This window comes from Choloepus didactylus, chromosome 19, assembly GCF_015220235.1.
Source record: "Choloepus didactylus isolate mChoDid1 chromosome 19, mChoDid1.pri, whole genome shotgun sequence".
Lineage (NCBI taxonomy): Eukaryota > Metazoa > Chordata > Mammalia > Pilosa > Megalonychidae > Choloepus > Choloepus didactylus.
Window position 1 is genome coordinate 36,487,248 of NC_051325.1, and position 17,525 is coordinate 36,504,772.

The following is a 17,525-nucleotide window of genomic DNA, read 5'->3' on the forward strand; positions in this document are numbered from 1 at the left end:
CACTTTGAATTACTGTAGTGCCTTTGTTACGATTGATGAAATAATAATACTATAATTATTCTGTTAACTATATTCCATGGTTTACATTAGGGTTTGTGTTGTATAGTCCTATGTTGTTGTTTTATTTTAATTTTTATTATGATAACATATATACAACCCCAAATTCCCCCTTTTAACCACATCTAAATACACATTTCAGTGCTGTTAATTACATTCACAGTATTGTGCTACCATCACCATGATCTATTACCAAAACTTTTCCATCAACTCAAATAGAAACCTTGTACCGATTAAGCATTAACTCCCCATTCCCTAACCCCACCCCCACCCCTGGTAACCTGGATTCTGGTTTCTGATTCTATGAATTTGCTTATTCTAAGTATTTCATGTCAGTGAGATCATACAATATTTGTCCTTTGGGGTCTGCGTTATTTCACTGAACACGATGTCTCCGGAATGAGATGGTCAAGGAGGGCTGAGAGTTTTTCCCAAGACTGTGATTCCCTCTAAGAAACCTGAGGCTCCATGGGGAGTTGCCTTAGAAGAGAGAGCTAATCTCTAGTGGGGCCGTCAGGGTGCTCTGGAGAATCAGGAGAAAGCTGTGGCCTCTTCCCAGAACCTGCAGACGCACAAGCACAGACATGAGCACATGCAGAGACCCACACAGAGACACTATGGACACCAAATGCATGCACACACACCATGCCATATACACACAGTCACACACAGTTATAGACCAAAACACCCACGCACACTGAGACTCACAGGCACACACATACTCAGAGACAAACACACACAAGTACGCACAGACACCACAGACACATAAACCCACATACAGTCACGTACACAGATGCAACACACAGGCACACGTGGACATGCACACAAGCACACATAGACACAGGCACATGGCTCACATGTGCACATGTGAGTTGGTGGCGGTTTCGGGAAGTCACAGCTCCCTGCCTAAGCTGCTGACCCAGGTGATCTTGTGGCCTCATCCGCCTCAGGCCTCCAGGGCTGATCTCCTTCCCTGCCCTCCCCACCTCTGTCCCGGTGTTGGCCAGAAGTGGCCAGTGCTCCAGGGGCCCCGCTCCTGTCTCTAAGGGCATTGCCCACCCCCTCTGTCCCTGGGCCAGCCCTTGGCCTGGCCCACTGGCTACTTAAACTCCTCTCAGCTTCTAGCTGTCACTCCGGAGCAGGTGGAGGAAGCCACATGTCCAGGGTGCGTGGACCACGTCCCAGGTAAGGGCCCTGGAGAGGTCTGGAGAGCAGCCAGGTGTGGTGAGGATGGCACCTGGGTTCTCATCCTGGCTCTGTCATTGACCTGCTGGGGGACACCAGGGCCTCAGTTTTCAGATCTGCAAAATGGGGGAAGGGGGCTCAACTTTTTGTATATTATGTCTGCCAAACAGCTGACACCCTCCCTGAGGAAAACCCAAATCTCACTTGTCCTGGGACCCAAAATGTGTCAGCTCACGGGCATTCTGTTTTTATTTGGCTCATTGGTGGTGAATTCCAAAGACACAGGCACTGCTGTTTATACTTTGGGGACCAAGATTCTTGCTCTGACAGTCAGAAATAACGACTCCACCAGCAGCAGAAAATCATAATAGTTCTGTTGAATGGGGGGAAGTAGGGGGCGTGAAGACTCAGAGAGGCACTGGGCGGTGGGCGCTGGGCCTGGCACTTAGAAGGAACTCAGTGCCTGGCAGCTGTGATTACGGCTAAAGCTGATGTTCTTTGGTCTCCACTTTTCAAGACTGCTTTTCGCTGCGTCACCACAGGTCCCAGGTGAGAAGGAGCACGGCCAGCTGCAGAACCCGGGAATCAAGGGGAAATTGGGTTAAGGATACCAAAGCCCAGTAAAGTTGTAGGTGGGAATAGTTTTCTCCCACACTCTTGCTCAGAAACTTGCGGGGTGCAGCCGGGGAAGGAGCCGTCTACCCTGGGGATGGTTAAGTTGGATGTTTGCAAAAGCAAAATTAGTTGCAGTGGTTCAGTTTCTCTGTCTCATCTATAAGGAGATCATTTCCAGCCTACTTTATCTCTAGGTTCCACAGAGAAGGCTAAAAGGACTTCTGTCTTTTAGAAGCCGTCCATTCTGTGACACACCATGTGATACCAAGAAAGAAAACACAATGCTAGTTAAGCACATTGATTGTAAGATGCAGCCTGGTTTTGGAGAGAGTAAAAGGAGGAAAAAATATGTCTTAGAGCTAATGAAACATGGTGGTGAAAGGCACGATGGTATAACAGGATGAGCTGCTCAGCATTCCAGGGGCAAGGAGTGCCCCTCTCCAGCTCTTTTTCCATCTTTCTTCCTTTCTCCCACATGTTTTAGATTGAGGTTTTAGTTACATACAGTAAAGCCTACAACTCGGTGACTTTTAACTTAAACACCTTGAGCCACCACCAGCTCAAGATACAGAACACTTCCATGACCCTAAAAGGCCCCCTCCTGCCCCACCCCAGTCGGTACCTGCCCCACAGGTAACCAGTCTTCCGAACTCCATCACCACAGGTAACTTCCTCCACTTTGAAGAGTCATCCAAGCGGAACTAACAGAGTGTGACCTTCTGTAACTGACTTCCTTTGTTCCACGTAATGCTCATGAGATGCCTCCGTGTTGTTGTGTGCACTGGCTTTCTCCCACATCTCTTTGTTTTTATAAATCAAATTAAATGCAGTTCAGGAACCTGGGCTCCTCCTCTCTGCTCCCCTCCCCTCCCTGGGGTGCATACAGACTCTGAATGAGTCCCCCTTACCTGTGTGGTGGTGGTTCCCATGTCCCCCACCCACCCTGCAGGGTGGCCCCAGTTGGCCCTGCTGGGACCACTACCCCTTGGCTTCCTGATCAACCTGAAGGGGGTGCAGCTTGGCACCCCCACTCTTTCTAGCACTTACCATTGCCCCACCCGAGATGCCGCATGTTTAGGACTTCCTGAGCATCTGCCAAGTGGGAGCTCAGATCCTACCATTCCATATCTGTCCTCCTGTTCTGGTTGGGTGAGGTCTGCCCCATTTCGGGGGCCAGGCCATCAACCTCTCCAACCCCAAACACACTGTGCCCGTTTCCTTCCTCCATCCAGCTCAGTTACTCATAGACCTGGGCTTATGTTCTCAAACCAGCAGTCCTGGGGCCAGAGCCACAGTTATGTGTGTGTGTGTGAGAGAGAGAGTCTCACAAAGTGTGTATTTCAACAACTTTAAAATGTTGAATTACTTGCCAATACTTGAAAACCAAGAGCTTCAGTTCATCCTTTGACAAATTGTTAGCGAGCATCCACTGTGAGCCAGGCCCTGTTTCAGAACAGTGGCCTTGCATTTTACAAGCTTTTGCATTGAAATAAAACTCCCTGCTTCCCTTGCAGATTGTAAATTGTAGCTACAGTGGGTCCACACTTCCCACTTGGCAACAGTTGGGTAGAGCCTAGTAAAGCTGCACCTTCTAGAAGGGCCTTTGCCTTCCCTTGTTTGAGTTGCCTGCCTGGATCCTGAAGGTTTGGGATTTTTTAACTCCTGGCCTAGGCTTTTGGAAAGCAAAGTCCTCCTTGGGGTGGTTTTCTTCGTGTCTGACACTTATTGCCAGTCCCGAACTGCAAGAAAGTCTGTTGCTGACCCTTCCCTGCCTTCTCCTCTCCCCACTCGCTCCAACACTGCCTCCTCCTCACCTCCACTGTGCACCAAAAAACCCCAAGCCTAGGGTTGGAGGGGATGGGTGGACTGGGACATTCTTTTCCAGTTTCTACAGTATTAAAAATAAATGCCAGGGTAATTCTTAAGAGGCCATCAGGTTCCATTAGATTATTAAACAGTGACCTTCCCGTGATCACCGCTGTTTCACTGAGGGCTTGTCGTGGACCCAGTGCTTGCCAGGTGCTCTGTGGACATTACCTCATTGGATCCTCCAGCCACCCTGCCATGGTGATGGGGGAGGTTGTCTCCTCTTATCCCCATTTTACAGCCGGGGAGACTGAGGCTCAGAGGGGCAAACTGTTGCAGCCAGAGTTACCGGCCATTAAATGTTGGCGTTGGAATTGGAAGGCAGATCTTCCTGGCCCCCTTAACCGCTCGTAACCACGCATGAGCCCTCACTCTGATCCATTCCAGTTCTTGCCAAAGGGAAGTCCTTGGTGATTTTTGGCGGGACTAAGGTGGGTGGCACCTTTCCCTCACTGTCTGCCTTTGCCCCTACAGTGATGGGATTGAGCTGAAGGAAACTGGCAGAGAAATCCCTTCCCACTGTTAGTGCCTCCCGTCCACAGGTAGACCCTGCGCCGGGAGGCAGGGATGTCGGATCAGGGGAGCAAGTTGTAGTAGCTGTGATGAGGGATGTCATTGGGTTTTGCTCTTATTACCATTTCCTTTGCATCTGACTTAGTTATATATTGCTGCATATCCTGTTGTCCCCCAAACTTAGTGGCTTCTGTCAGGAATTCAGGAGCAGTTCAGTTGGGCAGCTCCAGCTCGGCATGAAGGCTTTCTCGTTCACACGTCTGGTGGTTGAAGTTGGCTACCAGCTGGGTCCTTGGGTGGGGCTGGCAGCTAGAACCCCGACATGTGGCCTCTCCACGGGGCCTGGCCCCTTCACTGCACGATGGCTGAGTTCCAAGGGCCAGCCTCCCCAGAGACAGCGTGCACCCAGAAACTGGGTCCTTTTAATGACTAGCCTCAGAAGACACAGATCAGCACTTCTGTTGTGCTTCATTGGTTGGGGCCACCACCAGCCCTCCTTGACTCAAGTGGAGGGGACATAGGTCCCACATCTCAGAGGGAGTAGTGCTTCAGTAATACTGTAAGAAGAGCTTATGGGATGGGATAAATATATACGTGCAAACTTCTTCGGAAAATTCAATCTACCACAGCATCCCTCACCCACTAGCCCAAGTGTTAGAGAGAGTGAATTCAAACAATAACCATCTCTTATGACAATAACTATCTCTCGTGGTTCCAGTTCTGTCATTACCCACTAAGTGACCTTGGGCATGTTGTTTTGCTTCAATTTCCTCATCTATAGATTGGGGTTAATAGAACATGCCTCTCGGGGTTGTTGTGATGATTCCATTAAGTGAAATAGTGAGTGGAAGGCACCTGGCATGCGACTAGCAGAGAGCAGGCCTTCAAAAAATGGTAGCTGCTGCTTCAACCACTACTACCAGTGGAAGCATTACACCATAGTGTGGAGCCAGTTCCGCCTGGCTTTGGAGTCTATCTCTGCCACTTACCAACTGTGTGATCTTGGACAAGTTATTTTACTTTCCCAAACATCATTTCTCTACCCCACCCCCACCCCCAGCAAAATGGGGATCATAATAGTACTTACAAGATCCTTGTGAAGTTGAAATGAGATCAGGCAGACACAGTGCTTAGCACAATGCCTGGCACATGGCAAGCTTAATAAATGTTGGCTGTTATTAGGACTACATGTGCAGAGGAGATTATTCTTTACAAAATGCCTCTATATCCAGTCATGTTTTCCTCTCAAGAGGTAGGACATATATAAATATATGTCAGTTTTACAGATAAGGAAACTGAGGCTCAGAGCAATCAAGTTACTTGATTAAGCCACATAGAGAGTGATGGTGAAGATAGGATGAGATACGATCAGTATTGCCCTGTTGACCAACTATTGTCTCCATAGGCAGCTGGAGTGAACATGGGGAAGTTTTTGTGGGCTCTCATCCTCCCCTGGTGCCTGCTTAGCACAAGCCATGCTCATTTTGGAGGTTCCAGCTTCGGAACAGGTAAACCATCCCATTCCTCCCTGGGAGCTTGGCCAAGGAGATTCCACGAGAAACAAACACACCTCTGTTGGCCCTGGCACCTGTCACCCAGTCTGACTCATAAGAAGAACTTAGATTTGCAAGTGGCACAGGAGGCACCTGGAGACACTTGGCCTTCCCCAGAGGTTCCTAAACCCTCTTGTAACTCCTCTTGGTATCCGGATCATATGTTTAATACAAGCCACACATCACCTTTCTACTGTCTCGTCATAGTCTTCCATCCTCACGTTTAGTTCTCAGGTAAATCTTTCTAGCCTTAATCTCTGATGACCTGAATCCCATGAGATTGCAGGTAAGAGCTTAACCAGCTGCTTTGGAACCACATAGCCCAGACTTAAACCTTCTAATCTTATGATGTAGAAATCCTTGGAAATCACCCATCTGCTTCACTTCCACTCTCTGGCCCACATTTTCTCTGAAGGCTGCTTGCCTGGAATCCTACTCCTGGTACCAATTTCAATCTTAGGGATTGTTTGTTTGCAAGGAGCAGAAACTCCCCTACAAAGTAGTCCAACAAAAAAGTTGATTTATGGGAAGAGGAGAAGGGTTATCCCACTCATTCCAAAGTTCAGAAGTCCCCTGGGCCTTCCAGGCCACTGAAACCAAGATCTGGGAAGCCGTCAATAACCAAGGCAGCTACAATCCCTCTGAGGCCGCAGTGCTTGTTTCTATTTCTCTGAGCATAATTCTACCATCATTACCTTTTTATATTTCCCATTCCACCCCAGATGACCCAAATGCAATCACCTTGTATGTGATTTTTACTGCCTCCTGGTTGAAATGCTCAATAAAATCTAGTGAGAGGCTGAGTCTTAGTTCTAAATTTTCAAGGAAAATCTTTATATTGGTTACCAGATATGGTTGCACAGCTGGTTCTGGGCTGAGTTCCTCATTCTTATGCTCTTAACGAGATGGTGTGGCTTTGGACTCACCCATGTGTCTCTGTCCCAGCAGGGAATAGAAATGAAGGTCTCCTGCGCACAGGCCTTCTCGAGAATGGCCAGGTGCTTGACAGTGGTGGTGTGCTTGGCAAGGGCCTTCCCAGTGAGAGAAAACATCATGCCCAGGCCAACAGTGGTTCTTCAAGTAGCAGAGAAGTTATTCACTTCTATGAAAAGAACTTCCCTAAGAATGACCAGGAGTTTGTTTATCTGAGTGACCCTGACACTGAAGACTTTACTGAGCACAGTTCCTGGCTCAGGAAATCCAGTATGCTCCCAGCTCTGCCCCGTAAGCCCAACATGCTGGCCTCATCTCCAGCAAGAATGTCTGGGCCAACTCCCTCACCACCAGTGAGAACCCATGTGGCCAATCCAGATAATGTGGGTAACTTTGGTCAAAGTGAGAGGAGTGGTCAAGGATTTGCTGGAAAAAGTGATGTGATCAGTCAAGGATCCTTAGGCCACAAAAAAGAGACTCCCCCTGGAAAATTTGGTGACAAGGGTGTGAAAAATCCTGGCTACTCTGACCAAAAGTGGTCAAGCCAATCTGGTCATATAGGTATGGGTGATACGAGCTTTTCAGATAATGGTCGTTCTTCAGATGCCTCTTCTCTAGGAAGTGCTTTTGTGTCTAGAGTAGCTAAACCTGGCAGTTATGATCAGTCTGGGTCTGGGTCATCTGGTAGCTTTGGTCAGTCTAGAGCAGGATCAATGAATGGTCAGATTAGCGATAGGTCTTCTAGTGGTTCTGTATGGTTTGAGACATGGCCGATAAGCGGTCAGAGAACGGGTAGATCATCTAGTGGTTATGGTCAATCTGGGGCTAGATCAATGAATGATCAGAATGAGGATAAGTATTCTAGTAGTTTTGGTCAGTTGTGGGCAGAGTCAATAACTGGTCAGAATGGAGATAGGTCTTCTAGTGGCTTAGGCCTGTCTGGGGCAGATTCAATGAATAGTCAGACCAGGGACAGGTCTTCTGGTAGTTTTGGGCAGTCTGAGGTATGGTCAATGAGTAGTGAGACTGGGGGTAAGTCTTCTAAGCGTTTTAGTCAGTCTGGGGCAGGATCAATGGACAGTCAGAATCGGAATAGGTCTTCTGGTGGTTTTGCTCAATCTGAGGCAGGGTCAAGGAATGGTCAGACTTGGGAGAGATCTTCTACTGTTTTTGGTGAGTCTTGGGCAGAGTCAAGAAGTGGTCAGACTGGGGATAGGTCATCTAGTGGTTATAGTCAATCTGGGGCAGGATCAATAAATAATCAGTCTAGGACTGGGTTATCTGGTAGTATTGGTCAATCTGGGGTAGGGTCAGTGAATAGTCAGTCTAGGAACAGGTCTTCTGGTGGTTTTGAACAGTCTGGGACAGGGTCATTGGGTAGTCAGAATTGGGATAGGTCTTCTGGTGGTTTTGCTCAATCTGAGGCAGGGTCAAGGAATGGTGAATCTAGGACTGGGTTATCTGGTAGTGTTGGTCAATCTGGGGTAGGGTCAGCTAATAGTCAGTCTAGGGACAGGTCTTCTGGTGGTTTTGATCAGTCTGGGGCAGGATCAATGGACAGTCAGAAGTGGGATAGGTCTTCTGATGGTTTTGTTCAATCTGAGGCAGGGTCAAGGAGTGGTCAGACTTGGGAGAGATCTTCTAGTGTTTTGGGTGAGTCTTGGGCAGAGTCAAGGGGTGGTCCGACTGGGGACAGATCATCTAGTGTTTATAGTCAATCCGGGGCAGGATCAATGAATAGTCAATCTAGGGGTGGGTCATCTGGTAGTGTTGGTCAATCTGGGGTAGGGTCAGCTAATAGTCAGTCTAGGAACAGGTCTTCTGGTGGTTTTGAACAGTCTGGGACAGGATCATTGGGTAGTCAGAATTCGGATAGGTCTTCTGGTGGTTCTGCTCAATCTGGGGCAGGATCAATGAATAGTCAATCTAGGACTGGGTCATCTGGTAGTGTTGGTCAATCTGGGGTAGGGTCAGCTAATAGTCAGTCTAGGGACAGGTCTTCTGGTGGTTTTGATCAGTCTGGGGCAGGATCAATGGACAGTCAGAAGTGGGATAGGTCTTCTGATGGTTTTGTTCAATCTGAGGCAGGGTCAAGGAGTGGTCAGACTTGGGAGAGATCTTCTAGTGTTTTGGGTGAGTCTTGGGCAGAGTCAAGGGGTGGTCCGACTGGGGACAGATCATCTAGTGTTTATAGTCAATCCGGGGCAGGATCAATGAATAGTCAATCTAGGGGTGGGTCATCTGGTAGTGTTGGTCAATCTGGGGTAGGGTCAGCTAATAGTCAGTCTAGGAACAGGTCTTCTGGTGGTTTTGAACAGTCTGGGACAGGATCATTGGGTAGTCAGAATTCGGATAGGTCTTCTGGTGGTTCTGCTCAATCTGGGGCAGGATCAATGAATAGTCAATCTAGGACTGGGTCATCTGGTAGTGTTGGTCAATCTGGGGTAGGGTCAGCTAATAGTCAGTCTAGGGACAGGTCTTCTGGTGGTTTTGATCAGTCTGGGGCAGGATCAATGGACAGTCAGAAGTGGGATAGGTCTTCTGATGGTTTTGTTCAATCTGAGGCAGGGTCAAGGAGTGGTCAGACTTGGGAGAGATCTTCTAGTGTTTTGGGTGAGTCTTGGGCAGAGTCAAGGAGTGGTCCAACTGGGGACAGATCATCTAGTGGTTATAGTCAATTTGGGGCAGGATCAATGAATAGTCAATCTAGGGGTGGGTCATCTGGTAGTGTTGGTCAATCTGGGGTAGGGTCAGCTAAGAGTCAGTCTAGGGACAGGTCTTCTGGTGGTTTTGATCAGTCTGGGGCAGGATCAATGGACAGTCAGAAGTGGGATAGGTCTTCTGATGGTTTTGTTCAATCTGAGGCAGGGTCAAGGAGTGGTCAGACTTGGGAGAGATCTTCTAGTGTTTTGGGTGAGTCTTGGGCAGAGTCAAGGAGTGGTCCAACTGGGGACAGATCATCTAGTGGTTATAGTCAATTTGGGGCAGGATCAATGAATAGTCAATCTAGGGGTGGGTCATCTGGTAGTGTTGGTCAATCTGGGGTAGGGTCAGCTAAGAGTCAGTCTAGGGACATGTCTTCTGGTGGTTTTGATCAGTCTGGGGCAGGATCAATGGACAGTCAGAAGTGGGATAGGTCTTCTGATGGTTTTGTTCAATCTGAGGCAGGGTCAAGGAGTGGTCAGACTTGGGAGAGATCTTCTAGTGTTTTGGGTGAGTCTTGGGCAGAGTCAAGGGGTGGTCCGACTGGAGACAGATCATCTAGTGTTTATAGTCAATCTGGGGCAGGATCAATGAATAGTCAATCTAGGGGTGGGTCATCTGGTAGTGTTGGTCAATCTGGGGTAGGGTCAGCTAATAGTCAGTCTAGGGACAGGTCTTCTGGTGGTTTTGATCAGTCTGGGGCAGGATCAATGGACAGTCAGAAGTGGGATAGGTCTTCTGATGGTTTTGTTCAATCTGAGGCAGGGTCAAGGAGTGGTCAGACTTGGGAGAGATCTTCTAGTGTTTTGGGTGAGTCTTGGGCAGAGTCAAGGGGTGGTCCGACTGGGGACAGATCATCTAGTGTTTATAGTCAATCTGGGGCAGGATCAATGAATAGTCAATCTAGGGGTGGGTCATCTGGTAGTGTTGGTCAATCTGGGGTAGGGTCAGCTAAGAGTCAGTCTAGGGACAGGTCTTCTGGTGGTTTTGATCAGTCTGGGGCAGGATCAGTGGACAGTCAGAAGTGGGATAGGTCTTCTGATGGTTTTCTTCAATCTGAGGCAGGGTCAAGGAGTGGTCAGACTTGGGAGAGATCTTCTAGTGTTTTGGGTGAGTCTTGGGCAGAGTCAAGGGGTGGTCCGACTGGGGACAGATCATCTAGTGTTTATAGTCAATCTGGGGCAGGATCAATGAATAGTCAATCTAGGGGTGGGTCATCTGGTAGTGTTGGTCAATCTGGGGTAGGGTCAGCTAATAGTCAGTCTAGGAACAGGTCTTCTGGTGGTTTTGAACAGTCTGGGACAGGATCATTGGGTAGTCAGAATTCGGATAAGTCTTCTGGTGGTTCTGCTCAATCTGAGGCAGTGTCAAGGAATGGTGAATCTAGGACTGGGTTATCTGGTAGTACTGGTCAATCTGGGGTAGGATCAGCTAATAGTCAGTCTAGGGACAGGTCTTCTGGTGGTTTTGATCAGTCTGGGGCAGGATCAATGGACAGTCAGAAGTGGGATAGGTCTTCTGATGGTTTTGTTCAATCTGAGGCAGGGTCAAGGAGTGGTCAGACTTGGGAGAGATCTTCTAGTGTTTTGGGTGAGTCTTGGGCAGAGTCAAGGAGTGGTCCAACTGGGGACAGATCATCTAGTGGTTATAGTCAATCTGGGGCAGGATCAATGAATAGTCAATCTAGGGGTGGGTCATCTGGTAGTGTTGGTCAATCTGGGGTAGGGTCAGCTAAGAGTCAGTCTAGGGACAGGTCTTCTGGTGGTTTTGATCAGTCTGGGGCAGGATCAATGGACAGTCAGAAGTGGGATAGGTCTTCTGATGGTTTTGTTCAATCTGAGGCAGGGTCAAGGAGTGGTCAGACCTGGGAGAGATCTTCTGGTGTTTTGGGTGAGTCTTGGGCAGAGTCAAGGAGTTATCCGACTGGGGACAGATCATCTAGTGTTTATAGTCAATCTGGGGCAGGATCAATGAATAGTCAATCTAGGGGTGGGTCATCTGGTAGTGTTGGTCAATCTGGGGTAGGGTCAGCTAATAGTCAGTCTAGGGACAAGTCTTCTGGTGGTTTTGAACAGTCTGAGGTATGGTCAATGAGTGGTCAGACTGAGGGTAAGTCTTCCAGGGGTTTTGGTCAGTCTGGAGCAGAGTCAATGAACAGGCAGACTTGGAATAAGACTTCTAGTGGTTTTGATGAGTCTTGGGCAGGGTCAATGAGTAGTCAGACTGAGGATAAGTCATTTAGTGGTTCTGGTCAAATTGGGGCTGGATCCTCTAGTGGTCGTGGTCAGTTTGGGACATGGTCATCAGGAGAGTATGGTTATTCTGCGACAGAGTCAGTGAATGGGAAGCCTGTGTCTGGGTCATCTGGTGGCTTGGGTCAATCTTGGACAGGGCCAATGAATGGTCACCTAGGGGCTGGGTCATCTGGTGGTTCTGGTCAGTCTAAGACAGGATCAACAAGTGGTCAACCTGGAGCCAGAACATCTGCTAATGATAGTCGTTTTAAGGAGGGATCATCTGGAGGTTATGGCCATCCTAGGTGTGGTTCATCAGGTCATTTTAGTCAATCTGGGATTGGATCAATGAATGGTCAGCCTGGACTTGGGTCATATGGTCATTTGGGTCAGTCTGGGACTGGGTCATTGAGTGGTCAGCTTGGGCACGAACAATCTGATGGCTATGTTTGGTCTAGGTCTAAATTATCAGGAAGAAATGCTCCACCTGGAGTAGGAGGATGTGATCATTTTACTCAGTCTGTGACTACATCATCTTCAGATTTTGATCAGTTAAGGGCTGGAATATCTGTTGGCAATGCTCAGCCTGGAGCTAGGTCACCTAATGGTTATGGCAAGTCTGAGGCCAGGTCATCCTTAGGTTATGGCCAGTCTGGACAGGGCATCCTTGACCCCTCTGGTGCAACTGGGGAAGGACCATCTAGAGATCTTGACCACATGGGAACCCAAGACAGGAGACCAGACAGTGACAGTGTGCTGCCTCCCCCAGTTCATCATGATCAAGGAGGAGGGGCCAAAGTGGGAACTGAAAACTTCCACTGGAAACTTCCAACAACAGTCATCAACAAAGATTTCCTCGCTCAAGAAGGGCTTCTGGGAGCCATCATTCTTAACAACCAGGATCTGGTCAGGGAGCGGAAAATGCCATTTAAGATCCTCCTAGGCAGCAGGAACTTGGGAAAAGATCACCTCCTGGAGGCAGCTGGGCCTCTGGCTCTGGAAGGTCTGCTCTGCAAAGGTTCTCTGGGGGGCCTCTGTGGCCATGGGAGTCTTGTTGGCATCAATGATGTTCTGAAGACCAAGATTCCTTTTGGAAAACCCAATAGCTGGTGAGTTTGTGTCCTTTAGCAATAAAATAGTCCCCAAAGGCATTGATCAGTAAAACTTCCAGGTGTTTGAAAGACATCACTTTGTGCTTTGAGCTCTGGAGTCTTTGAGCAGGCAACTTCAGACACTGCCTCCTTCTTCCAACTGTCACCCCCCTGCCCAGAAGTCTCCCATTATAGCTTCATTCCTTGGATTTATATAGACTTGTCCGAACTCCTATTATATTACAAATGACCCTGGAAAAGGGTACAGCAGAAGCCCTTCCCAGCTAAGACCTTAGTTATTAAATACCCTAGTGATTAAAATGGCATCTCTGTTTATCAACCAACATCATAATGGCCAATTAATACTTTGAATTTTATGTCTTAATTTTCATGTAACACCTAAAATAACCACAAAAATCTTAGTTATTGGCTAATGCCATCCTTGTCCAGGATTAGTAGGAATGGGATGGAAATCTAGATTAAGGATGGGAGGGCCCCGGATGGAGGAAAGGCTGCATTGCAGTTTGAGCACAGCCTCGAGAAGACTAGGAATTCCTGCCTTTTCACTTCCCCTCATTCTTCCCATTCTCCAGGCTCAAAATCACCGACTTTGACATTGCCCGGGTGTCATGCAAGCCTCATCCTGTATCCGAACTCCAACTGAACTTTCAGACCAAATTGACCATCACTTTCCCTCGGTGAGTAACTTGGTCATGGCAAGAGAAGGGGTTTGAAGAGATTTCCTAAGGATAGCAGGCAGTTTTGAAGCATCCAGTAAAACGGTCCTTGGCTACTTTCAGTGTTGGCCGGGAACTGTTGCAAAGATCTGCCTAAACACACAAGCTTCTTGGAGATCGCTCTTAACAGTATGATAAATTTGAGTGTAAATCTTTTTTTTTTCTGCCATTTCTGTATGCTTTGTTGTAAGAAACTTGACAAAACAATTTAAGTATAAAAGAAAATAATCCTTAATCACACAACCCAGAGACAATGGCTATTAACATTTCAGTATGCTTCTTTCTAGATTTTTTTCAACAGTATTTTGAGTGGCAATGAATAGTCGATAATATAGATATACTATGATATATTTTAAACATTCTCCTATTATTAGGTACTTGGGTTGTCCCAGTTTTCACTATTATAAATAACTCGGTGATTAACATTTTGAGTAATACATCTTTGTTCATATTATTATTTACTTAAACAGTCTCAGAAGTATAATTTGTAGCTTTTGATAAGTATTCTCAAATTGTCCTCCAAAAAGATGACGATGAGGAGGATAATGATAATGATAATGAACATAACTAATATAATTGATTGTGTAATGTATTCCAGGCACCATGTTAAAGTCTTTCATGAATTATCTCATATAATCCTCACCATAACCTTAGAAGGAATGTGTTGTTATTATGCCCATTTTACAGAGCTAGGAACAAAAACCAGAGAAGTTAAACTAAATTGCCTGTGTACATGTAATATCTCAGGAAAGAGACATAAAAGACATTGGGGATGTAGGGGAACAGGGGCAGGAGACAGCCTTCTCACTGTATATTTTTTCTGTCTTTGGAATCTTGAACCATGAAAATGTGTTACGTATTCAAAAATAAATTAAACTAAAATATTCTATTTAAATTAATTTTTATATATATATATATATTCAAAAAGAAAATACATCTTTAACAGCAGGCATCATTTTTTTTTTTTTTTTTTTAAGTGTATGGGCCAGTAGTTTTCTAAGTTTAAGGGAAGCCTTTGGAGCATCCTCAGAAATTTGCTCTGGGAGGTAGGGATGCCTGACCTGGAACCCTGGGTCCTCCTGGGCCCGTGGCTTCCCAGGCCATTCTTGCCTGGTCGTGGTTCTGAAGGTTGCCCAGAGCACACAGCTCATGTGGCCCTCCCACTGTGTGTCCAGGATCCTCAACTTTCTTAGTGGTTCCATACTGGATGTGAACATCGGGGTCCCCTTCACAATGCTGCAGACCAAGCCTGGCCATGCCTCCATTGCCCCAAGGAACTGCGAGCCCATCTTCAACAAGATCCACGTGCGAGCCAGGTAGGAACAGCACAGGGTGCGTTGGTGGGGAGGGCATCAAGCATGGTGGCAAAACCCTGCCACCAGGGCATCTCTCTCTCTTCCCCTGTCAGAGGCCCCTGCTCTGCCCATGCTTCTCCCCCAGGGAACTGACATTGAGAAACAGGAGGGGATGGCTTCTCCCTGCAAGCACACCTCCTCCTGGAAGCCTGCCCTGATGGTTTCCCTACCTATAAGTGTCACATGCTCTCTTTTCAGTGCTCACATAGAAAAGATTCTGGATGAGATCACTGTCATGTTACTTTTCACACTGTGGTAGAATTATCTGCATATGCCTATGTGAGCTCTGTGAGAGCAGAAACTGCCTTATATTTATCATTCATTTATTCACCAAATATGTACCAAGCAGGTACTGTGTTGTTCCTGAAGATACACTAGAAAACAAGACAGAGAAAGCTTTATCAATGGATGGATGGATGGATGGATGGAGGATGGGTGAATGAAAGAATGGATAGAGGTGGATGGATGGATGGATGGATGGGAGGATGGATGGTTGGATGGATGGAGGATGGGTGGACAGATGGATGCAAGCATGGATGGGAGTAGGGATGGAGGGATGGATTGGAGGTCGTTGTTCCATGGTGGAGAAGGACATTATAAGTCACAGATAGGTGCTGCTGTGCTGTGGTCCGCTTTCATTATAAGTTTTAAAAGACAGGCAGGTTAGCCTGTCTCCAAGATCCTTTCTGTCTTTCAGCCTCTACATTCAATGCCTTAGAACAGAGGTTACAAACTCAAAAGCCTGTTGGGGGTAGGATGGTAGCATAAATTAGTAAGTGGATCCCAGTTAGAAGAAATACAACATTCAAGTTCAATTTAAATTGGACAGCACATGCCTTATCTGAAAAAGACAGGCCCTCCTTGGCTCTAGTTGACTGTGGCCATGTGGGAAGGTAGGCCCCGTGTTGTCATTTTTCTGGATTTTACAGAGAGGCTAAAAATTAAGACTTTTATGTAATGTCTCCTGATTTTTTAATTCTGGAAGTCCAGTGTGCATTTTTAAAACACTGTTCTTGACAAAGAAAAGACACCTGTGGTTCTCATTTGGCCTGCAAACTTCTATTTTGCAGCCTCCGGTTTAGAACATGATTTCTAAGAAGAAATGACCTCTGCACACCTTATGATCAAGTCACAGGGAAATATGCCACCTGTTTATGAAGTGGCAGATGGTGATGGTTTGAATGTCTCCCAGCCCATCTCTTTTTCATTCATTTAACTTTCATCACAAACTTATTTTACATGTCATAGTTGAAAAGCACAGAGGGGTTATGCAAATTGGAAAAGGCCACACAGGCAGGAGGTAGTGGAGCTGGGTTTCAGGCAATCTGTACTTTTAACTATTTTAACTATTGAGTTAATATATACTGAGTGCTTAGACTAGTCCCTGGGGCAGAGGAAACATTTTGTAAGCATTAGCTAGAATTTCAAATTCTATTCCAAATATCCCTGTTCCCCTCTCCCAGCCCGCTCTCTGCAATGGTGGAAACTGTGCTGAAATGGATGCTGGAGAATTCCCTCCCCAACATGGTAAGTTTGACAAAGTGGGCCCAGGCAGGCCCTGGAGATGCGCTGGAGAAGTCTTCACAGCTGAAACTATAAAGGAATCGCCAAGATGGGGAAGGGTGAAAGGCAGCCAAGCCACACAGTTTTATCCCTGGGCTTTCCAGCCTCCCAGAGCTTTGCTGCCCTGTCCCGTGTCCCCTGCTGATGGGGAAAGGAGAAGGAAAGGGACACTTACTAAGAGAGCCCTAGGTGCCAAGAAATTCAAACCTGTGGAAGGAGATTTATGTTACATTAAGAAAGAATCAGATGGAATCATTCATTAAGTTTAGATGAGAAGTTAATTTTGCAAAGAGAAAGACGTATAAATAATTTTCCTACTTACCAAGAGAATTCAGTACCTATATACTGGTGAGGTCAATTATAATGTGATCAGTCAGGTTCCCATCAGCAAGTTCCAGACTGGCGAGCAGGATCAGCTTCTCCCGGCAAACATGGGTTCACAATTTAAAATGAAGAATCACAATCCCCTACAACAGCCCGTCTGATAAATGGAGTATTTCCATGACCAGCATGCATGGTTGAAGGGTACAGGCTGCAACACTTAAGAAGTAACAGAAGAAAAAGCTTTGAGAAAGAGAACTTTGCACTACCGACTGGGTTTTGGTTTCTCCCGGGCTGAGCCCTGAGATGAGGATTCGAATGCAGGTGGTTTGTGCGGGAGGGGCTCCCAGCCCAGGCAGCAGCAGCAGGAGAGTGAGGTCGAGAGACGGGCGAGGGAGGCAGCCAGTATTGGTGTGTTATCAAGCCAGCTACCCTGCGAGCAACTGCAGCTCAGTTTTGCTGGGGACGGAATGTGGAGATGCTTTAGAAACGTCCTGCCCGTGGGCGAGGGAGCTAGGGTGTTTATATACCAATTCCCACCAGTCTTTGGCCAAGAGCTGCTGCAGGGAGCAGTGATTCCTTGCTACTCCTGGCCTGTGCACCGGCAGGCAAAGCAGACTTTGGAGGGTTCGATGGAGAAATGCAGATGGGGTTGGAAGCTGGGGCTCACCCACTGCAGTGGGGAAGGAGAGGCTACGGGCAGGGCGTCAGCAACACGTGCCTCGCCTTCTCCAAAATCCAGAGAGAAATCCAGTTTCATGAAGGAAAAATGGAGTAGAAATAGAGATTTAACTTAAAA

At 47.1% G+C, this 17,525-nt stretch overlaps 1 protein-coding gene across 1 annotated transcript in view; it reads left to right on the forward strand.

The window, feature by feature from the left end:
• LOC119515280 overlaps positions 1–17,525 on the forward strand; it is a 55,608-nt gene that overhangs the window by 11,154 nt on the left and 26,929 nt on the right. Inside the window, exons 2-6 of the mRNA XM_037811147.1 lie at positions 5,642–5,744; positions 12,429–12,768; positions 13,344–13,448; positions 14,663–14,803; positions 16,306–16,369. Of these exons, the coding sequence (XP_037667075.1) occupies positions 5,642–5,744; positions 12,429–12,768; positions 13,344–13,448; positions 14,663–14,803; positions 16,306–16,369 (753 nt within the window). The remainder of the gene's footprint in view (positions 1–5,641; positions 5,745–12,428; positions 12,769–13,343; positions 13,449–14,662; positions 14,804–16,305; positions 16,370–17,525) is intronic.